The sequence below is a fragment of the Dermacentor silvarum genome, chromosome 9, assembly GCF_013339745.2.
Source record: "Dermacentor silvarum isolate Dsil-2018 chromosome 9, BIME_Dsil_1.4, whole genome shotgun sequence".
Lineage (NCBI taxonomy): Eukaryota > Metazoa > Arthropoda > Arachnida > Ixodida > Ixodidae > Dermacentor > Dermacentor silvarum.
This window is the reverse complement of record NC_051162.1, coordinates 107,009,157-107,033,725: the sequence shown is the minus strand read 5'-3', so window position 1 is coordinate 107,033,725 and position 24,569 is coordinate 107,009,157. Positions and strand designations below refer to the sequence as shown.

The 24,569-nt window shown below is 45.0% G+C and overlaps 1 protein-coding gene across 2 annotated transcripts in view; it reads left to right on the top strand.

Moving 5' to 3' along the window:
• Positions 1–15,090, top strand: part of LOC119464074 (lipase lipl-1-like) — a 236,414-nt gene extending 221,324 nt beyond the window's left edge. For both annotated transcript variants that reach the window (XM_049655883.1, XM_037724896.2), the window contains exons 3-9: positions 307–421; positions 1,126–1,276; positions 2,953–3,048; positions 8,449–8,601; positions 9,754–9,825; positions 11,452–11,520; positions 13,895–15,090. In XM_049655883.1, coding sequence (XP_049511840.1) covers positions 307–421; positions 1,126–1,276; positions 2,953–3,048; positions 8,449–8,601; positions 9,754–9,825; positions 11,452–11,520; positions 13,895–14,146 — 908 coding nt within the window. In that variant the 3' untranslated portion in view covers positions 14,147–15,090. The remainder of the gene's footprint in view (positions 1–306; positions 422–1,125; positions 1,277–2,952; positions 3,049–8,448; positions 8,602–9,753; positions 9,826–11,451; positions 11,521–13,894) is intronic.
• Positions 15,091–24,569: the final 9,479 nt, after the last annotated feature.

Genomic DNA, 24,569 nt, shown 5'->3' with positions numbered 1-24,569 from the left:
ATTTAGAAATCGTATTGACAGAAGTGATTAAAGGGATTGAGTGTGTCTGCGGCGTGCACTATGAGTATGATTTAATTTCTCACTGTTTTCATCTGGAGCAGCAGCCTAGGCGCATCGCTAGGCAAACCTCTTCTCCAGATTTCGTTAAAGGGCCTTTGTGTGATTACATTCAGAGTTGAGTGGTTTTCACTATGCCAGAGGCAGTTCAGCTGAAATAAAGGCTCTTTTTGGTGTCGTATTTGCTAGAAAAAAATACGTATACGTAAGTTCCACTTACATCTGCTCTTAACGTCTTTTCGTTTGCAGGCTACGTTCTGGCGGACAACAAATATGACGTATGGATGGGAAACGTACGGGGTAATACGCACGGAAAGCGCCACAAGAAATACAACACACGTTCGCGAAGATTTTGGAACTTTTCGTAAGAGATCTTTCTTAAATTGTTCTTTGTTTCCTAATAGTTGTTTTATCTCAGCTACCAATTTTCGTAGTGCTTGTTAGTATATAGACAAAGCACTGTACAATCTGGTGCATTTAATGGTGATCAACGCATAATGAATTAGGTCAATAATGAGTTTTATCCGAGGAGCTGAAGAAATCGAAAGATTTGACCGTTCGAACGCAATGTTGTCTTTCGAGTGCTTATTGTAATAACACGCTACAAGGGCACATTTGATTATTAAGAAAACGATGCTGAATATTGCTTTTCGCTTGGATACCACCAAAAAGGCAATAATTTTGGATTACCGTCTCAATGGCATACCTGCCTAACGTGTTGGTATAAATGCGTGCTACTTCTTCTGTCAGCCCCTCTCTTAATTTTGGATTTTCATGCCTAACGTTTCGTTATTATGTGAGCGGACGCAGTCAAGCCTTTTCGAGCTTTTTAGCCGTGCTCTTAACATCTAACAGCTCTTGAATAAAACTGAATTGAATATGCACACACGTACATTCCAATGCGCTTGAAAAATCAAAATGGTAGAAAAGTGTCAGTGGTAAAAATGCGATGCCTTGGACGGAATTTCGCGGAGGAATTTTTTGTGCAGAGATGAGGCATTTCAATTAGAGCGCTATAGTGCACATAGGCAATCTTGCCCAATTAATAATACTATATCACTGCCGCAGGTTCCACGAACATTCAAAGTACGACCTGCCGGCCCAGATCGACTACGTCCTCAAGAAGACCGGCAGAAAAGATCTGCTGTACCTGGGCCTCTCCCAGGGCACGCTCATGTTCTTCACCATGATGTCCGAGAAGCCGGAGTACAACGACAAAGTGAGAGCATAAAGCATCACTTCCTCTGTAGTGTAGTAATTGTTGACACCATCGCGAAACAAATGGGACGGTGAGAGACAAAGCAACGAGAACAAGTCGCCGACTATAGAATGGCAATTTATGTTTGCAGCGCCTGGTATTATCGCGAAAGCAGTATACGGAAACTCGAGGCACGCTTGCGCCGTCGCCGTGCTGGCCTGGGTGCCACGGCGCATGCGCAGCTCCCAAGCCGAGGGTTCGAGGTCACGCGGTCCACCGCAGGCGCGAGCTCGAGCGTGTTAGCGCGTCAGCGAGGGCGAGCATTTAAGACGAGAAGGCTGGTGCCTTGATGCGCATGCACAGTCTCCCTGTGCTCCTACTGCCGGAAGTCACGTGATCGGTTGAGCTTCGGAGGAGCGGTACAGTGAAGTGGTAAACGGAGCGGCGGTACCGAACGTTCGCTTTGGGACAAGCACACGCGCTCCCCGCTGCCGGCGCTCATCATCGCGACATCATTATGACCACGAGTGCGCATGGTCTTCGAATGAATCCTATTGATGCGTGCCTTTGGGCAGCGTGATGCCACTGGTGTTCAGCTGCAACATGCACCGGTAATGGGACTACGGGCCTTGCTTCGTGTAATGTTTTAATTCCGTGCTACCACTGTCGGTTCTTCGCCCTTCAGGTGGAGCTGCGACTTCTTTGCAGATGACAAGCTACACATGCTTATAGATTCTGCAAGATGCCCTATCTGCGCAAGGTATCGTAAGCCTTCCCGAACTCGAGCAAAACTGAAATACAATGTTGGTTTTCTGGCCCAGTGCATCGAGTAGGAAACTATACAAAGTTAGTGTGAGAGTATGTATTCGAGAAAGAAAAGAAAAGAAAAGCAGTGTTTCGCTTGTTCTCTTCATAGAGTTTGTATATGAACTCTATGGTTCTCCCCGCCAACTTAGCGTGGAGCCCGAAAGGAAGCCGTAGTTAAAGAATGAAGAATCATAAAATATTCGGGGAAGAATACGATTTTTCGTGGGGTGCATCCTTTACACACATCCAACTGAGGGCAACGATTGTCACCGCTATTCTAGATGGGTAAAATGCATGTTTACCGCGGGTTTTTTTCGTGCTCGCTTCCGCGGTGTAGTGGTTATCACGTGCGCTTCAAACGCGCAAGCTCCCCAGTCTTATCCCGGCCGAACAGCTTTTCTTTACCTTCACAGATTCTCTTAAACATTTAGTAGTCAGAATAGGCACGGTTTGTCTGGCTGGACGGGAAAAAAAAAAGAAATAATAGATAGATAAGGAAGGCTACACCGTTGAACGCAAAACCGTAGCTCTTGAAGTATTGATGGGTTCTGACAAAGGGCAGCATGTGCATCACAACGTAAGAGTCTAAGCACGCTGCGTTAAGTGTAATTGTATTCGTGCGGTACTCTGGGATGTGAAGGATACGTGACTCGTTTACGCATGGTGTAGACGCGTTAGCCTATCGCAGGTGGCAGGAATCTTTACGCTTGAAACGTGTACCTTCAGTTTTCAATAAACAGCTTCACTCGTCCAATAGCTTTGAACTCATCGCTGACATTGTCAGATAAGTATAGCCTCTTCTTTTTAAATAACGTATGCCTTTTCGTAATCGTTTACTCCAATAACTTGCACTTTAGTAACCTGTACTCTATTTTGTGCACCCGACGCAGGTGAAGGCATTTGCGGGCCTGGCTCCCTTCAACAAGCTGTCCCACATGGATGTCGATGCCATCGCTATGCTGGTGCCCTTTTCCGATCATATTATGGTAAGTGTCATCTAGCAGGAACGGAGCGTAGTGCATAGATGCCTTGGAACGAGACAGGCAGAGAACATTATCAACTGCAGGGTGTTTATATAGTAATACAGGAGAGAGGGAATGGAAAGGGAACAGAGCGAGGTTGAAAGTAAACTTAAAGCATGCGCAATGTGTATTGCGGAGTGACACAGGGGCCTATACAACAGCAAGCTTCCTCTGCAACGTAGTCTTCACCCGCCTGATTTTTCCGAGTTGTACAGCACCCAAAAGCAGTTCCAGACAGGTGCATGCAGCGAAAAAAAGATTATTGAAGAGATGGATTATCACAGACGCGATATTGCGTAGGAACAGGCATATATATAGTGAGGGGCGCACTTCTCCTCTGCCAACAACCGCGCTCGTCTCGCCCGCACGGTCTCTTATCTCCCCACGGCTCTGACCTTTATGCGCCGTGCATTCGCCGCTCAGTTTCCGTTGAAGCGATAGACCGCACGTACCTTCACCGCTGCGGCGTACATATGCGCTCGCTGCCAGCGTTTTGACAGTCGTTGTCTGCCGTCATTCAGTGTGATCTATTCACGTTTGTTTGTGCGCGCTCACACCACGCTTGTTCATTCAGTTAGTAATAGTCGGGCCACATTTTCCAACGCACGCTACACATGCAATGCTGCCCGGATCGGCAGTGCAGAGCTACAGGTCTGTCTCTTCGCACGTGTTGCCCACGGGAAGCGCTTCACATCAACACCACCGTTTCACACGCGCCTTCTCGTGGTCATCGAGTCTCTCTTTATGTCGGTCTACTTACGCCGCAGCACACCTGCTTACTTAATCAGCTCAGGTTTACTACAATTCATATTGCTACCAAAGCCGCTCACCTTACTTCGTATGACATTGCTGTGTTGCTATCGCATTCATTGTTTCGCCCTTAGGGCGAAACTGTGACATTTTTTTCGCATTTCCGGCGATAGCGGCTACGGGGCGGCGGCGCCATCATCGCGACCAGGAACGGCTATTGGAATGAGCCCATAACAGCTTAAGCTGTAAAAAATCAGCCTTCGCTGTTCGAGCTTGTTGCTCCAAGTAGTATACTGCACCAGCGCACATCACATCGCTATGACATTGCATATACTGAGCACACAACATTACACATGCAAGCAAATGAGAACACTCGCAACAACATCGCGTCACAATCTGACATGAACACACTATCTGTATTTATAGACCTCATTATATAACGGTACGCATTACACTGGGGAGCCTTGAGAGGTTTGCATGAATTCTGAGCAATAGATTCACCAATATTTTGAACGAAGTAGCATATCCATGTGTCCTTAGTACGAACACACATCTGTTATTTCGGTGTTAAGATAAAATCAACATTACATTGAAATGATTCACAATAACCCCATTTTAATCTTCACTTACATAGCACGCGTGCTACCTGTACTTTTTCTCTGGTACTTAAGACATAGCTAAAACATAATATTTAGTGAAAAGACAGTTCAAAAATAAAGTTACTGACCGAATCCTATAAGGCTAACATCAGCCTTTACTTTTTATGGCCACGCATAAGAGAGTTTTGACGACATTACAGTGTAAAATATGGGAACACAATCTCGGCATATCTCAGCACGCATCGCCAAGAGCAACCTTTTCAAAGCCTGCACAGTTTCGTATTGATAATTATTCGTGGATGAAAGCAAACAGCCTGTGACTTCACATTTCCCTATTCGTATGGAATTGTCTATACTTTTTCAAATGTTTCCACTGGAGGATGCATAATTTTAAACAACTAGTGTTGTGCCCCGCGAGATATAGTAGCGCTTAAATTGCACGACCATAATTGATGTTGCTGCTGATTGGCTTGGAACCGTATTTCAGCATCGCCTTCACGACAATGTGAATTGACCTTGTGCGGGGGATGTAGGCAGTAACCTACAAAAACCTGTAAGCGATCATGAATGTGCATCACGTTCTTTTCACGTCGCATTCTTATTTTGACCCGCCGTATCTGTTCACGAACCGCAACTATGCACGCAACTACCTTCTATTGTGCGGAATGGGAAGGGCTCGACAATCTCGATGTCAGCACGTCGTTCATCGGGGACACGTAAGGAGTACTCCGACTGATATTTTCCTGCTCTCTCAAATTTGCTCTGATGGCCTACTGGGATGACTGCATTCTTCGGCCTTTCTCAGCCTTGCTAATGAGAATACGTTCAGAAAACAGAAGGAAGTGATCCACGGAACCAACGGGGAAAAACAAAAATATGATGCTTTAGGTAATAGGTTAAGCAGACAAGTGCATGGTTCTTTCTTTCTTTCTTTCTTTCTTTCTTTCTTTCTTTCTTTCTTTCTTTCTTTCTTTCTTTCTTTCTTTCTTTCTTTCTTTCTTTCTTTCTTTCTTTCTTTCTTTCTTTCTTTCTTTCTTTCTTTCTTTCTTTCTTTCTTTCTTTCTTTCTTTCTTTCTTTCTTTCTTTCTTTCTTTCTTTCTTTCTTTCTTTCTTTCTTTCTTTCTTTCTTTCTTTCTTTCTTTCTTTCTTTCTTTCTTTCTTTCAATAAATGTGAAGGAGGTTAAGAAAAAAATCAAAGCTACTTCAATGACGCCGGACCGCCCAACAACTTGGAGTTGACAACACCGCATGCAGCGATAAGTAACGCTGTCTTACAAAAAGCATCATCATAGTTATTACGGTCTTAAACGAGCGTCTCAAAGTTCGTGACTGGACATCAAGGTCAAAGTACGCAACCGCGTGAGCAATATGCCCAATTAGCCTTTTCGAGACACATGAAGGCAAATTGATCGCAAAGAGCTCAAGTCTCTTAACGATCAAACGTGTTCCATTGGTGACGTGAGTTACGCTACCGAGTACGACAAGAAATAGACTAATCGGAATGGGCATAACCAATATCTGTTTTGGAGGTTGGTATGCGGCTTGGAGATAGCCTCTGGTAAACCATCTTGCTTTTACAAAAATCTTCCTGGCTGAAATTTGCGCTTTTGAAGTGCTTCAATTACAGCAGTCGTCGCTCCGTGAGAGAGAGAGAGAGAGAGAGAGAGAGAAATTATGATACCTATTGCAGAGAGGTCGGCCTGAGGTACATTCCTCTGGCCAGCTACTCGACGTTGCGGGAAGGGCAAGAAATGGAGAAGAAAGAGAGGCATGATGGGTGACAATGTCGACAGATGGAGGATGTAAATTGAGTGTACTCAAAGTCTACAGTCCAGGTCCGTACTTTTTAAGAAAGCCAAGTAAGACCAGGACGACCTGAAAAATTCAGACACGCTCCAATGAACTTGGTTTTTCATGATGCTTAGATCACTGCCTTCTTATTCGCAAAAGGTGACGCTTCAATTCGATATACGCAGGCCAGCAAACAGAGAGAGGGATAGGGCGTTCTGACCCACTCCCCCCTTCCGCCTATCCCCAATCTCCCGCCCCCCCCCCCCCCCCAAAAAAAAAAAAAGATCACCGCGGTGATATACAGTTCAGCACAACTAGCATATATGACAGTAGAATATATGTGCTTCTCAATACGTGTATGTTTATACTATCTTATATCAGCAATGTGCTCGATTCACACGTGAGAAATCAGTGATTAGAAATCTTTCAAAACGGCCCCCATGGTCCCCGCCATATCTCTCTCGAAAATAATTCCTATGTAGGGGACTGGATAAAAGGTCGTCGAAGCTGTTCTAGAAATTTATTAAGCAAATATACGACACTCGATCGACTTTCGTCTTTATTGACCGTCCTCTGTCTACGTGTGATGTGATATGTCGTGCGCTGTCTTCTCTCTTTCCCTCTTTAGTTTCTTCCTCTCTTTAGTGTCCTGGCTCTTCACAATTTCTTGTGAAGTGGACGTATCTTGATATTTTACCTCGTATTTATATGTTTCTATGAAAAACAACAACAAAAAAGGACAACGACGACGACCATGATGACAACAACAACAGTAAATAATAAAGAATTACTTGGGGCCAGTGAGGAAGAAAGCTATAGGTTAATGATTTTGACCGGAAGTTCGCCGGCAACCGAAGCCATAAAATCCTCCCGCATTGAATTATTCGAGAGCTTTAGCCCTGATGCATTACCGTGTAACGAACGGTAAAGGTAAACGGTAAAGATTCCGAACCGGCAATGCGGAGCAAGTGAAAGATTTTGTTACGCCTCTCCTTTCGCATCATTCTTTCATTCATTCAAACAATAAAACTGGCAGCACATTTCTTGCCAGTGTCTTTGATACCAAAATTAGATTAATAAATGAATGCAGGGAGAGTGACAGAGAGAGAAAAGGTAGAAAACATTCAGGGATGTTAATCAGAAGAGCGTCTGACGGGTTACTCTGCTTTGGCGGAAAAACACAAGGGAATAGAAATAAGAGACAGAGGTAGAGGGGGCAAGATGGTGAATATGTTCATGTACGCGAGCATCACCACACAGTCAAAGTCACTCGCGCGAGCCAGTCGCTTTCGAAAAGCACAACAGTGCCTTCACTGCCTTCTGGACCGATAATTGGTGGGATCGGTGTTCCGGTAGCACCCGTCTAGTCGCCGCCATGCATTAGTGATTGTTTGTATTTTTTTGTCAAATCGAGGAGAGTGCCAGAATAAATGGCTTCTGTTCTCCTCCTGCAGATTGTCAACGGCATCAGCAGTCAATGTCGAGAAGGCTGATACGAAGACGTGCCACATTTAAAGCTCCTTAATAACGCTGCCTTCTCAGGAAGGAGAATCCAGGATCTCCAGTCAGCCTCTAGAGCTGTACAGCTGGGAGTACGCTTATCTAGGTCAATTACCGACAGGGGACCCTGATCATGAGAAGGAAATTTACAGAAGAATAAAAAAATGGGTAGGAGTGCATACGGCCGGTATTGCCAAATCTTGACAGGGAGCTTACCACTGTCGTTGAAAAAAAAAGTGTACAATAATTGCATTCTACCGATGCCAAAATGTGGGGCAGAAACTTGGAGGTTAACAAAGAAGCTCGAGAACAAGTTAAGGACTGCACAAATAGCGATGGAACGAAAAACGTTAGGCCTAACGTTAAGAGATAGGAAGAGATCGGTGTGGATCAGAGAGCAAACGGGCATAGCGGATATTCTGGCTGACATTAAGAGAAATAAATGGAGCTGGGCAGGCCTTGTGATGCGTAGGATGGGTAACCGGTGGACCATTAGAGTTACAGAATGGGTGCCAAGAGAAGGGAAGCGGCAGTCGAGGACGGCAGAAAACTATAGGTCGGGTGATGAAATTAGGAAATTTGCTGGTGGAAATTGGAATTAGCTAGCGCAAGGCAGGGGTAATTGGGGATCCCAGGGAGAGGCCTTCGTCCTGCAGTGGACATAAAAATAGGCTCATGATGATGATGAATAACGCTGCCTTCTCTCCCCTTCTTCTGCACGCAGCGTATGGCGGTCACCCTCGGCCGATACGAGCTCATGCCCCAGGGGTTCCCCTTGCTGCCGGTTGCAAGAACCTTCTGCGCATTGCCCACCAGAGCAGTGTGTTCCTTCCTGGGCGACGGCTTGACCAACCTCGGCAGCAAGTACATGAATGAGGTAGCAACCGGAACCTAGATTATAAATATCGTTTGTAGGTATGACTAGCGTGTGAACGACACTCATGGAACGAGGTGGGTCCATAGCACCAGGTGTGCTCAACGATAGACGTGCACCGTATATTTGTTAAACGACCCCGAACGTATTGAAACTCTCGCGACTGGCTTGTGGTATGAATGCCTTAGTGCTCCGCCGCTTGTGCTACCTTATACGGAGCTTTACGCGTCTTCTTGCTATGTAAATACGTAGGAATTGCAAAATAATATCTTCGAGATTGAAAGGTTTAGGTGCTTGCATGGGCTCGCGAAGCACTTTGTATGACGCCTTTTGTGTGTCATACGTTTCTCCGGGTGCGTAATCAGGCAACATTTCTCTCGCAATAACAGGCTACGTTTTTTTGTTTTTACTCATGTCATCTCGTCTGCAGCCGCTTTGTTGCCTTATGTCTAATAACGCAAAAGAGAGGAAAAATAGCGAAAAAAAAACGGGCACCTGTATCTAGGAGGCAAGGGACGTGATTAGCCGAGATGCTTGACGAAGGCGCGCACATCATCAGTGCTTAGCTAGTGCAAGTTCCTCAACTTGTACCTACGGCGGCGATCGGTCAGCAAAAGCGCGTAACGTCAGCGGCACCGCTTGCAAAAGAGGCTTGAAATTGCTATCGGTGTTTCTCTCAGTCGCTGTTTCAAGTGAGGAGCCAGTTTTCTAATTTTTTTATTATTCGGTGCCGCTCAACCAACTTTGATTACGTGTTTATTGATTTAGAAGAGAGAGAGAGAGAGAGAGAAAAGGTATAAGTTCTGCTCGCAATTGTGAACAGATTTTTCAAATAAATAGTCATTTTAACAAAATGCCGTATTTCCCGTAAGTGCCTGACACCGGTGTTATCCACATCACCGTAGGTGCATGCACCGTTATAGAAATATGATAATTGAGGGTGAGTGCGCGTGCGTCGTCAGATTTTCGTTGAATGTGTGCGCCAGTTCTATGACCAAGCTTTTCCTGTAGCACCGGCCGCGGGTGCTCATTGGCCGGGGAGTAGCAAGAAGGTGGATGATGTCGCGTGTTGCATGGGATGCCGCCTGCGCAGCACCCTTGCTCAATGTGCTGCTTTGGGACGTTAAATTCCACAATTCTCCTGTGCCATTGCAGTCTCGCATTCCGGTGTACCTGTGCCACCTGCCTGCCGGGACTTCACTGAAGAACCTCGTCCACTTTTCGCAGGTAGGTTTGGAAATGAGGCAATTTGGGTGTAGTTGCTTTCGCTAGCTAGTACCCGATATGACGACATGATCGTCGAAGTATTCTAATAAATAAATAAATAAATAAATAAATAAATAAATAAATAAATAAATAAATAAATAAATAAATAAATAAATAAATAAATAAATAAATAAATAAATAAATAAATACGACGAACTGGACTCTCAGCGTACATATTAAGCCAACATTTAAATTTGAAATGGCTGCTTCAGTCCCTACCGACGGTGACCGTCATTTTGGCATGGCGTGTATGATGTCAAAATGAGCGGGGTCATCCCTGTGTCATGAGCTCCCAAGGATACCGAAATCATGTGCGCGCCGTGCCGCAATTGTGAGCACTCTGTTTGATAGTAGAATGATGACGCGGTGGACCTGAAGGAGTATACTGGCATTATACTTTTGTCTTGTCATTTTTTTTCCTGTAAATATTCGTCCAGATCCTCTCAACCATTGATGAAGATCTGGCGAGCGTCGAAACACCATACAGAGTTTGCTGTATTACGTCTTTATACTAAGCAGTTCGGGTTTCGGTTCGCAGGAGGTAGATGCGTCGTGACGTCATAACAGATTGGCTCGGTCTGTTTTACAAATCGCGGCGTCTGCTATGTGCGCTCTCCCAGAAGCGCACGTAGCCCCGTTGTTTATCTTTTCTTATGAGAAACTTCATCATACGCAGTCTTATTGTTACACAACGCCAGCAAAATTTTGACACTTGGGAGGGCAGCTTTGGTATCAACATAAAATATGTTCAAATGCTTTGTGATCATCATAATTGCTGAGTGTAACTATTTAGCGTGCAACGTGGTAAAATTTCTACAACTTCGCAAGGTGGTAGTATTTGTACAATTTTGAAAACACGTGTAAGTACTCCTGCAAGAAAACAGGACAAAGTGATAAAGCGGACAATCCGTGAACAAAATGTTAAAAATTGTATATATCTGTCCTACCACAGTATCATAACAATAACATAAATTATTTGAGCAGTTGTTCCATTGTACACAGAAGAGAAAGGCATAAGAAACGCAAATTGTATTGGCGAGATAATTGTGAAACAATGCGAGCGATGTAAGAAAATAATACAGAGAGCGAAGAAGGGCGGGGTAAGTGAAATGATATTACCTTCACACTGCCCAGTCACGCAAAACATTTGCCTAAGGCCAGCAATTAGGGGCATGTCATGGCCTCTGGAGTCACTCGAGCGGTAAGCGATCTCGAAGGCCATACTCATGCCTTGGCCACCGAGTGCGCACCACCAAATCTCTCAGGACATGTTCATAAGCTTCAACATTTTAAAGTAGTCACGATGCGTCGCGTGAATCAGACCATTTCCTTTCACTCTTCGTTTTTTATAATTTTTTAATATTTTGTTTCATGTTGACAACTGGCAACAGCTGGGTGAGTATGAACTGAAAATAAACGACAACAGATGTTGTTCGCTACTTTGTGACATTCAACGAGCTGGCTAACGAATAAATTGTCGGGATTACCTGCAATCATTTGCACATATTTGTGTCTTGCAGAATGCATAAAAGGCCGTAGCATTCGAAATGTCACACCCCTTAAATTTTCAACTTTTTCTTTTTACAGCTTCTCAAGTCGAAGAAGGCAACCAAGTTCGACTATGGCCCTGATGATAACAAAATTTATTATGGTCAGGTGAGCACCAAAAAAAAAAAAAAGCATTCCTATTGTATGTTTTAGCGAAGCCCGTTTCTCCTACGTTACATTCCTTAATAGCGTGACCTGCAGTGATGGGCCCTACTGTGTGTTCTACTTTAATCTTTGAGAGTTGTAATCTCGGTCTTTCTTTCCTCCCTCCTACCTATCTTCAATTCTATGCTTGTCTCCTCCTTTTTGAGTTGGCGCTCTTTGGCCATTACTGGCCCTTGCGCCATAAAACACCACATATCATCATCATCTCCTCCTTTCTGAAGAGTAGGCAGGAGTCGTGCCCCTTCCGGGGGCAGTTGCCAGCCTTGCTCCTTTGCTTTTCCTTTCCTGTGTATATGTTTACAAATCAAACAACAATAATAATAGTTTTACGGCCACACCTTAAAGCCCAGGAGGTCTACGGCCGTTCCTTCTAGGCTGCGAAAATATAAAAAAGAATAAGCCACGGTAACAAATAACAAATAAGAGATTTGAATTTTAAGCATTCTGTAAGTCTTAGACACTTTTTCATGGTCGCCACCTTACTAGCCCTGTGCGACACAGAGAGTGAGAAGCCAGAGGCCTCCCGGCGGTATCGCCTCCGCATGATGTAAGTGCGTACTCCGACATGTCTATTCAAGGTCAACTTAACCATGACGTTTAAGACTGACGGCGGTGTTAAACATTATTTGCTGGAGTGACTTAGACTCGTTACAAATTTGAAGCTCTTCGGCGTTGAGATGCTCCACACACGAACGTAAACGACTTGGTATTTCAGCGAGAACAATGGGCGTTCGGAAGGGAGGCGTCCCTACTCCTCCTGAGGTTTTCAAGCGATGTGGAGTGAGCGTGTGATCGGTAACGTTTGTCAGACTCATTCCTAGACGTTGTGTTGTCGAGGTGGGTGAGCCGGTGCGGAATTATGCGCTGTAGATGGCTCACAAACTGCTGGATTTGTGTTGTATTTCGACTCGACGTGCGCGTATAGTTCACCCGTTTCGCGCTGCGCTTCGGAAAGGTGACGAATGGAAGGACATGTTCACAATTTCGCAAGTACTAATTGTTTCCACGAGTGTTTATACTCATTGGAAATCATCGACTAATCTCGCGACAAATGATTTTTCACATGAGAAAGGTTTGTAGAACTTGTTAATACGGAATTTAATAAAAATTATGTTCGACGTAAATAGAAAAATACATGATGATCATTTTAAAGTTTTATGGAAATTTTAAAAATCGCCTCTGGCAGATAGCATAATTCTAGTCCTTGAGCTGAATTATTCGGAGAGGCGGACATTACTTGCTCGAGGAATCGAAACACATATTCAGATAATTAATAAAAGTTAACTAATAATTACCTTCCTAATTAATTACTTTACGGCACATATTGCAATTTAGGCGATTGTAGCCGGTAAGCTTGCAAGATGTATCCACATGAATGAATTTTTAACTAGCAAACTAACTAACTAACCAATTAACTATACCAATTAATTACCTTCCTAACAGACGTAACTGATTAACTTTCTAAATAAGTAACCAACTAACTAAAAAAATTGCCGCGTATCTGCGTGCTTCGCTGCAAATGTCGTCGAAAGACACTTCTGCCGGCCGTACTACATGAGTGCTGGTCTGATCCGCGGCCACCCGTGATGCTGTTCTCGTACCATTTCCGTCCTGGCATGATAAATGCAATGGAGGTTTGTTTGAACAGATTTCATTTTACCTCATTATTTCATCAAGCGGCCATTTATGTTTTGCCCTGCCTCAGACAGCGCTTCCTTTATGTTGAATCGACCGCATCTGGCTGGCATTGATAACATTGAGGAGGCGCTGCGTGAGACATGGACGCCATCTGGCAATACATCGGGAAACATGAGCTTGTGCAGAGGGTTTTCTTCCTCCATGGCACAGGGCGCTCGTCAGCGCGCAGTCGCGCAACCTATTAACCACCGGCGCGCATAGCATGGCATTTTCAGCACAGCTTAAGAAACTAGGGTCTTTAGAGTTACGTATCTATGTATTTTCTATTAAAGGAACACACCTCCTAATACTTACCTAGTGATGTTGCGCCTCAGATATGCGTAATATTTACTTTGTGATCGATAACGTTCACAAGTATGAACAGCCGTACCAGTTTAAGTAGTGTGGGCGGTAAGCAAGTGGTCCAACTTTGGCCGGGTGACTGAATCGGGTGACAGACAGACAGACAAACAGACAGACAGACAGACCAAATTTTCAGCGTTTAAGTTCCCCAAGAAAGACTATCGTCTTTAATAAATGGACTACTTATTTAATCAGCCTTTGAAGCCATTAGAATGTCCTGTAGTCGTGTGAACGATGAATTACCAGCCTTTACAGCGCGGTATGTGCTTGTCCACAGGAGGAGCCCCCGGAATACAAGATAAGCAACGTGAAGACCGACGTGGGCATATTCTGGAGTCGCGGCGATCAGTTTGTGCCGCCAGCCAACGTACGGGAGCTCATTAAGGACCTCGGACCGCGGGTCAAGAAAAACCACTTCATCGACGACCCCTACTACACACACCTGCACTTCGCGATGGCACTGAACAACCCCAGAATGTTGTATAAGGACCTGCTCGAGTTCCTAGATCAATACGCGACGTCTTCGTAGGACTACGAGTCGTGGGAATGCATAGGTGTCTGACCGTGTTGCACTAAGCAGTGCCCCCGAAACTTTGCATAGACCTACTCTTGGCAATGCCTATGCTAAATAGTCAATCACACACAACCTACCCCATGCTTCTCAGTAGTTTTGCAAATAAATATCAAGAGTGCATACTTTGTTTACCACGTAGCAGGCAACGCTGCGAATGCTACACAGACCTCATTCACTGACCAAAAAAAAAAAAAAAACCGCTGACTCATTCACTGACCAAAGACCAAAATAGTGCGTCAGTAATGAAAGAAAGGCACAGGCGTGCGTCATGTAATTCGATGCAAAATTAAAATGTCTTATACTTTTATATAGCAGAATATGTAGAATTGTATACAGGGTGTCGTAGAACTGAACCTATTAACCGCCGAACAGGCGGAGTGACACGTTTCTGCCACGAGCGACCGCAGCGCACCACTTGTGCTCGCGACCAGAACATAGAGCGTTCCAGACTAAAGCACGAAAGTGCGCCAATAATGCGTGATTAGACGTACCCTTACGCCCACAAATGACAATTCTAATGTATGGATTAGCTGTTCTGTAGAAAACATCACACAAAAAGAACCACACTGCGAAACGCAGCTAGTACGCGTCAGATAAGGGCATTGCTTGCGTAGTTTCCGGAGCACTGTCTGTGAAATATGAAACGTAGTATAAGTAAGTCTCACAGTTGTCCAAAAAAGCACAGTGAGATTTCTGTTTGGGAATTATGTTGTATCTATATGTTAATGTTACCTGTGATTTTTGTAGATTGTAGTGTGCTGGTATTCGGAATGAATACTTTTTTTCTGTATATAGCAGTCCATAGATAAAGTTATGTGTGCATTAGATGCTTGTGCGTTGTTACTATCGTGTAAAAGGGCAGCCACACCGCCAAGCTGTGGACCTGGGTTGCATGTGGTGCTATTCCTTCCATGTACATTCTTTTTTTCGAGAAGGATAAATTCAATTCAATACAGTGGCATACGCTCCAAGTCTTCGCATACCATACATTAAGAATCCATGGGAGCAGGTAGTCGAAGTGCCAAAGGATCTGGAGGCTGCTGGAAGTGCCACAGATACTCAGAGGCAATGCTTCTGCAGCGTTCTGCGGGAAAGCTTCAAACTCGCTGCCACGGAGCACACGCTGGAGGAAGGCATGTTCAAAATGATCCGTGCGCTCCAAGCCCCCCGTTTGGATCGTGCGGTATGTCGTAGTTCATCAAAAAAGATGGTAAGGTTGGGCTTTTCAGGGCCAGCTATGCCAAATTGTTGACAGTACTCAGAAAAAAAAACAAAGTGAAAGGTGATGAAAGCAACAAATACCAAAATAATGCAACAAGCACTGCACAACGCCATAACACCAGTCACAATCACACAGGCAGTGTCAACACGGACATCAGCCCCGGAACACTGTCTTAATCACCATGGCAAACAGCCATGCTGAGGGAGCCCGAGAATTGCCACTGGGTAATGCGGTACTGGGAGTAGGCAAAGAAACCTTGGTTACAAAAATGCCGGTGGGTAAAGGCTTCGCGCCCAGCACCTATGATGATGATGATGAAAACTTGACAACCATAGCCGTCATCAGTGTAATGTAAATGTTAGACGGACGGACACTGAATAGCAAGTTCCAAGCTTTTAAGTGCTCTTGCAGTAAGCGAGTAGCATCTGTAGGTGCTGCATTCCTTAAAATCTGGATGTTTGTGCACAAAGGCGGAAACGCGTTACATTACTATATTTTTGGGGGCCAATTAGAAATGTACAATATAGACAGGGGTAATTGGAGATCGCAGGGAGAGGCCTTAGTCCCGCAGTGGACATGAATATAGGCAGATGGTGATGATGATGAATATTAGCTATCCACTTATATATTGACTAAATAATGACGCTTAGTCATGAAGTCGTCCAATAATACACTGTAACCATGATACCTTTACCGACGTGTGTAATGTGTCGCTTGTTACATATCTCCAGATTTTACAAGGTAGTTCAGCGGGAATCACTTCCATACATTGCCCTCGGGTATTTCTTTCTGCTTTTCCGACGAAACAATTTGCAGAATTCTTGGAGATGAGAAAACCTGTAGCTGATTCGACCTGGACATTTGTGTGATATTTAGAGGGGTAGAAGACTTCTTTTCGAACATTCTAACCACGCGTGCAGTTAACAGGAATTGTATCGAGAAAACGCATTCTACAGGAGTAGCTGCTCATGACGAACGTAATGGTATTTTTCTTTTTGAAATGACAGCTATTACGTTACTGATCCGACTACAAATGTAACCTATAGCACGCTTCCATATTATTTGGTCCTTTGCACGTATGTTCAGATATGCAGTTCTGCTTTATGCATAATTGATCATTTCATGTTTACTATATTTACTGTATCAACATGTTGACATTTAGGTCAATGCTAAGAATTTCATCGCTGTGCTGCCTAGAAGTACTGCTATTCTTTGTGCATTATTAGAGAAATCTCACACCAATACTCCATTTTGGCACCTATTTCCGCGCAATACATGTGCTCGCTTGTTTATGTGCACTCATAGCAAACATAGCAACACTCATAGCAAACAAATGTTCAAATTTAGCTTTACATTTAGGTCCACCTGCAAAATTTCAACACATGTCCAGTGTGACAGTTTTCATTACACAACCTCGAAATCGGCCACTGAAGAGTAGATATAAACTTTATATGGAACAAAGTTTTTGCCCAGTCGACAAGCTTTCTAGTTGCGATCGCCACGCCGCAAATCACGATAATCATGTTCGGTAGTTTTCCCATTCAGAAAACATTTGACTGTGCATTCATGCTACTTTCTCGTTTGGTAGGTTGAGGCTTGCTGTTGAGGTTTGGTAGGTCGAAACGGTGACCGGTCTGCACGATGGCGATCTTTGACGCGCGTTTTCGGTGTCTTCTTGTTGGTCGGAATGCTTGAGTGTTTCTTGCAACGTTAATGAGGAATTCAACCACGGGGGATTGTGTGAAAGACAACCAGTGGTCATGCCACTGAGGATTTTGTTCTTGAGCATTCTCTTCTCGAGGTTGAATGATAGGTATATGTAGCGTTCTGAAAAAAGTTTGGAGAGTGGGGAACAAACGCTCCAACAGTTTTAATCTAGCTGATGGGTACGGCAATGAAGGCATGCTATACAACTCGCTCAAGCTGGGCATAGAAGAGTCGGTGAAGTTATCTTGTACCGCCGAAACATTCCTGTGATGCAATTCTGTGCTATTGTTGTGGACTCGAAAATTTTCTGGCTTTCAGGCTCAAGTGAATCGAGCGGCCTACAGATTTGAGGGGGCCGAGCAGTCCTTGTTTTGTGGAAACGATGTAAGCAGAGGTCCTTTGTTTTTGAAGTCGAACAGATCGATCGGTGCTGGCTCTTATGCTTTGCTGAAGAGCATATTGGAACCGAAGTAGCGCAACGACTATCAGAGTGGTGGCAGTTAAGGCAGCGGCAGCCAAAGACCTGCCCTTCGATCATTTTGCCGGTGTCATAACACGCGACACATTGCATGAGTTTTGAACAACGGAGAGGTCAAGCGTCATCCACAATGCCCATCACGACAATCACGGCTTCAGCCGCCTCGAGAATTTTCTCGTAATCCATGCGGTAAAGTGCAAACATTGCGTGTTACAGCGAAGCTGTATACCTATCGTTGGTCGGAAAACTTCGTGGCATAAACACAAACCTAGCAATAGTGATTTATTAATGTAAATGACGCCTATTTATGCTGCCCAATATAGGGAACACGGTGCAGCGTCAAAACACAAACCTCCATACCCCAAACACAAACCTCCATGCCCTAAACACAAACCTCCATACCCCAAACACAAACCTCCATACCCCAAACACAAACCTCCATACCCCATATCAGCTGTGCGATAGTTTCGCCGAGCTGGGCGAAAGAGAGCTGAGAGAGAGTGAAAGCAGTGTACAAATATAGCATTGCGCCACATAGCAGATGCAAGGGGGAGAGGAGGAGTGAGGCTGGTGGTAGTGGGACGCCTAGAGCTGCGGCCGACGCCGATCGCGTTTCCCCGCGTTCGCGCCGAACGCTCCTGGTGTCCGTGACTGCAGCCGATGCCTCTGGCCGCGGCTCGGCATGTTTCGGCCAGACAACTGGACACTAGTTGCTTCCGAAAGACTGAAGCGAGATCCAGGGAAGCTGAAAGCAAGCGTCGCAGAAGAGAGCATTCCGAGTTTAGATTGAGGGAAGCCGGGAGTTCGCGTAGGCGAAGAAATGAAGATCCGGAGGCTTGTGAACGTAGCCGGTTGAATTCATCGCGATACTACGCAGAACATCGCGAAGAAATGCTGAGTGCCAAGAAACTAAGTGTGTGGTTTGCCATTACTTTACTATAGGCTTTCCCCAGCTCCGCTGGTCTCTGGTGTTTGCGGTAGCAGAGCCACGCATAATTTTTTTTGTAGCTCGGATGGGCTTTAGGCATGGGAACGTGGGAACACTTTAGCCCAGGTCCGTGGGAACAGAAATGCGCTGAGGGGCCTTCCCGCCACCGCAGGGTCCCATTAATTGGCGGTCACTTAACCACAATTATATATTCCGCCCACTCCGAGTAATCCCACTCCTAACGGCAGTGGCAGGGTTCATATTTGTTGATTTACTGAACGAACTGCCTCAATCTTCACCAACTGTTCATTAGACATACGAGATACTATCAGGTGCAGAAGAAGAATCCGTGGTTATCTTTCCGCTCCTTTGCATTAATGTGTAGGAATGAACCTTAGCGACATTCCTGTATTTTATTCTGACACCATAGTGCATAGATTGTGGCTACTACTAAAGCCCCTGCAAAAAAGCTTTAGCTACTACGAGTCGAATCCGCCACCTTGTGGTCAGCAGCCAAAAGCGTTAGTCACTGAGCGACGCTGGCGACGCTGTCGGCTAATTGCGAGTAACAATCGCTAAAAGGGAAGAAATTTGAAAAGACAACTTTAGCAGGTCTATGTATTTGTAGTTAGAGGAAACAGCTGTTACTTTTAATCAGCTGGGAAAGTTGGACAGTTTGACCTCTGAAAAGGGCAATGGCTATATCAAAATCTTCGCAAAGAGAAACAGCCATTCTGGTCTCATGTTAAGTGGACCCGAGTGTTGGTAACCTAGCTAGACAGTTGCTAAATTTAGCCAGTTTTTACTCATCCTAATGACAACTTTGTCTTTTTCTAGCCTTAGCAAAGCTTTAGTCACACATTTAGTGACGTAAATAACTTGAAAATTTCCCTGAAAATATTGCTGAATGGGCTTTAGCTAAGTTCGACGTCTCGCAAGTGTATCCTCCCAAGCTGATATATGCGTCCCCATTTGTCGGTACTTCGAAAGACACACCGAAGAGCTCAATAGGGAGGCTGATGGAGGACAAGTATCGTCTTATACCAGCCCGTATAATTGCAAGCGTGAACTACAGCCCAGAAAACCATTCTTGACACTTGCCTTGTGTGTATCCCTTCTTTTGTGCGGTCTATGGTGCACGCTGGTAACGGTTGCATTGCAATAGGGGATATTCAAAATGCATAATCATCTGACGGCTGGCTGCGTCTGCATTTTTCTGATGGCGTAGATTGCGAGGCGGCTGTGTGTTGCAAGGCTCGATTCGAAATAGTCGCCATGCGGCTATTCAGTATCCTAAAATGCAACCATCGTCGTCATCGTCCCGCGACTAATGAACAGCGAACTTCACTTATCTGCCACGAATCAACGAAGCCATGACTACGGGGTTTTGCATCCTTGGTTATCTGTCCGGACGGCATTCACAAGAGGCGTAACTGCTTTTAAACGGGTATTTGCAGCGAGCCTGTTTTTGCGGTGACATGCATGTGTAACCTGGGCTGAGTGACTTGAGAAATTAATAATTTTCTCTCGAATTTTCGCGTCAAGACTAAAAAACAGGCTTTCTTTGGAATAGAATGCCCCAAGTTCGTTGCATACGCAAGGAAAGCACGTGGCACTTAAAATATAGTTAATACAGACACGTAGGTAATAGCTCTGTGTGGCGACGCTGCTATAAAGCTTTATGCATGCAACTGATGGAAACTGCGGTTGCTCTGTTAGGAGACACGATGGCTGCTAGCACACCGCAATAACATAGGCAACCCTGCAAGCGTGCGGCTAGACTAACTAGCGCAGCGCCTCGATATCAAAGCCAATAACGACGATTCGCTAGCTGGTTAAATGTCATAGTATGAAGAAGAAACGCGCATATGCTTCAAAACAGCCCGCTGCGTAATGAAGAGATGACATCTAGAAGACAGAGCACGCGGGCTTAGCCTGTCTGTACCGCTGGTGTGCAACTGTGAATAAGGGCAGTGACAATTAGTGTGCAGGGACATCGCAACAGCTCTTCGACCTTTGCCTACGGTTGGAAAAACCTGCTTCGATGAACTTTTCGCTGAGCTGTCTTATCTTGTGCGCCAATTATTGGGAATAACGAACAATCCGCCTGCGCGCTTACATTAATCTGTCAAAGTGTTTCTTTTTTTTTCAGCACAAATTGAAATACAATTTTCGTGAATGTTACAACTGTGTTCTAAGAAACTTTGCATTTATTTCAGTCTGGAGGAAAGTTGGAGCGAACTGTGTGCTGCAACAACCCACGAGGTTTAGTTATTGCCACTGCAGGAGAAATTTTAGCCGCTAAATTACGCTCTTATAACCGGGCAGTGCTTTACCATAAAAATTAATCGCGGTTAAATGCTAACCAGGCATTTTGAAAACATTTGTTGCACTTTAGCGCAAATTTACACAACGCAGATGAGGTGAAAAATATTTCAGGAAAAGAAATAAGTTTTTTTTTTTTTGGGGGGGGGGTGAGGGCTATTTTACTAGTCGCCATAAGAATACGAAAAAACGACATGTAAAAAATGCTATAGTGTTAGGTGCTAGTAACAGCACCCGGTGCTCAAAGTTGTCAGCGCCGACACTCTTTAACATTTTCCTTTCTAGGGTTTTACGTGTCAAAACGACGACCTGATTATGAGGCACACCATAGTGGGGGACTCCCGAATAATTTAGACCGCCTGGAGGTTCTTAACGTGCACCCAATGCATTGTACACGGGCGTTTCCGCATTTCACCCCCCTTCATAACGCGGCCGCCGTGGCCGGGATTCGATCACGCAACCTTGTGCTTAGCAGCGCAACGCCATTGTCACTAAGCAACCACAGCGGGTACTGTTTAGCATGTGGATAAGATTTTATTAGCTTATTTTTGTTGAGATCACAGGCGAAAAAAAAACTGCGATAGGTTATCGCCGGCGTTGCCACGGATCTATTGGTCTACGTATACCTGTGAACAGCAGTGACAGGACACCTCAGAAAAAGAGTTAAAGCGTGTGTCGCCCATCCTATCGAAGAACCTGGTCTTTGCGAACACCCGATCCCGATACAGTCGTCACAATAGCGCCGCATTGCAGCTGTAGATTCCTGGTGGTAGGCGTAGCTTCTGGGATTGATTGGGAATTCACCGGTGACAGTTCGAAAGATGTAGGTCAAACGATTAAAGGATTGTTCTGCAATGCCGCCCACTTTTTTTTTTTCTGGAGGGGGGGGGGGGGAGGGAATGGTATGTGTGTTAGTTTAAAAAATATCGAACGCCCATGAATTAAAACAGTATTTTCTACGATTTAAATACCCGCGTTTCATTTAACAACAGTGCGAAACCGAAAGCACCATACTGACGCATTCAAATATCTTCAGCTGAAAAAGAAGCACCCCGTGTAACAATAGGTACATCAGATTGAAGGTTTCAGTGCAGGAGCTGATGTCACCGCGTCGTTATTAAGCAGTATTCATGCTGTGTCGATGCATCGGCGCATGCGTCGATCCAGCATGTGCTACAACTTTATGAGCCGGCACAACCTTTTGCTATTTCAACAGAAATGATGTAAGCGTAAACATTTCTGGGTATTTTATAACAGCCTCTACGACATAATGAGCACATCAGCCTGAAACTAAACGTCTGCTATACTCTATAGAAAATGCTTATTCTAAAGATAATACTTGAGTTTGTGGCCTTCGTCAGTGCAGAAATGTTTACAGGGACAGTTTCGGCTCGAGATGGAGGTCTTGAACTTCTTGTTCAAGTAAGGACATCTTATTTTCTATACAAATATTGCTACGAATAGAAACGGAAGCCTTTCAGAGCAAGCTGAGCAAAGCAATGTGCTTAAGTCCACGAGCTGTCAGAGCTATACGGAATTATTGTAATGCTGTGGACGGGCCCTTTGTTTTTTTTTAGCTGAAAAAAGCTACCCAAAATCATTTTGGAACTCGTCGCACACTCGACTAGAAATTACGGCTGGGTGACGGCAAATCATTGCGAATTGGTAAATAGCATTCGTCGATCTCAGAAAACTTAACACTGCAAGCTGCTATGTCATGTAAAACAACGTGTAACAAAGAGTACTTACCGGGTCTTCATATTTTAGCTTATAAAGGGAAGAGCGTTCGATTATTTCACATTCTGAATACGTGTGACATTTAGAAATGTATGAAAGGTTACTTGCCTTTGAAGTGTTATACTACGTGACTGAAGTTTCTGCAGGACAACTGCACGTTTGTAGACTCATATTATTTAGTTAGCGATAACGACTTATTCTCCAGTGCATATTGCATTCGCACCGGAAAGGAGAAACGGCACCGAAGTGGCTTTGTCAAAGCTTTAAGCAAATAAGTTCTGATCCCGTGCTGATTTCATTAAGAAGAACGTGTCGGAGAAAGCCTTTGCGTAATCATTCAATATACTGAGCTTTGCATGAATATAAGCGCCAGGCGTACATCTCTCTTTCAGCTACGGCGGTGCCTTATTTTTGCGTAAATTGCGCACATTGGTGCAATTTTTCAGTGGGTGAAGTGTACCACGCCGGCAAGGATTACTTGTCTTTTTCGATAACTTTTAAGCCGAAGCGTGCGCCGCGGCTGACGACGCCACTTAAAATAAAGAAAGAAAAATGCTGGCAGAACCTATCGTATGATAAATGTCGGCGGGAATGCGACTATCATTGAAGCAATGTAACGACACAGCGTATTCTCACTGTCAAAACGCGCCATTTATTAAGCGTGAACTGTAGCCGGGCTACTCTCTCGTGCTTCCATCGGTACACGCTGCGCTATCTAGCGCCGCCGCCGCGAAGTTGACACGTGACCCACGTTTGAATGCGTATTCAGACAAGATTGTCGGAATATATATGAGCCGGGTTCGATTCCGCCCTGCGGTGGAACTCTGGGAGGTCTTCCTGCGAGCTGTAGGCCGCGACAGAATCAGGGACGCGACAGAATCAGACGTATACACTTCTGGCAGCGAGGAAGAGTTAATGGAACTCGGGAGTTGCGCCCGTCGCCTGCGATGGCTTGTGAAGTGAAACGGAGCAAAGGTGGTGATGATTGCTCGGTCGTCCGAAGATGATGAAGTTCCAACGCGCCCAGCACCGTCAAAATTTTAAAGGTATCTTTTTTTATGTGATGCGTGGGCCCGTACGCAGTGGCACATACCGAATGACTCAAAGACGTGAAAGAGGGTCATTGAAAAGCGGTGCATAGCCTTTTATTCATGCTGGTGTGAAAGATGTTCGCTGAAGAGCAGCAGCTACCAACTGAAGCAAGTCGGCGTGTAAGAGGTTAAATACAGAGAATACATACGAGGTTTTGGGTGAAATTCCCAAAGACAGGTAGTTGCAATAAAATGCCGAATTTGCTGCAACAGAACGATGACGTCATCTGTCACCGGTTGGGTGAAAGCACGTTCTACCGCAGCGTTGACAGAGGGCGCCACCATTCCATGGTAGCACAATCGGCATCTTTTGAGTGGCGTCGCCGCACACAACTAGCGCTTCGGCCTCAGTAAGAATGGAGCAGGCAGGTAATGCTCGGAAACGTGGTAATACACTGAACGAACTGGAAACCATAGCATGAGCAATTCGCGCGGAATTCAGCCACCGGCGTTGCTGGAACAGAGATGTGCACCAAGCGCTTCTATTTCTGCAACATCAAGCACTAAACATTTACCATGATTCGCTGCCGCTATAGTGCGCCTAGTTGTTGCGTGAGGGGAGAGGGCATCGCGCGACGCCACGTCATCATCACTCTCACTCTCGGAAACCTGGTTATCCGCGCATTCCATGGCCGTGAAAGCTCTCGCCTGTGCTCTAAGTGCGTCTCGGTAAGGCGAAATGGACATGAGCCAAGCCAACTCCTCCTAGATAGGAGGCCTGTGTATTCTTCTTTATGACGTCACGCTGCTTGCACCGAAATTTCTATCGCGAAGCCCGGCGTAATGTAAGCGGTGACGCAGAAATCACCGCGGCTTATTAGGGAGAGCCTCCACTACATTCTATGACAGTCGGGAAAGCTAGCATGATGTCACGTATCGAAGTGCACCGG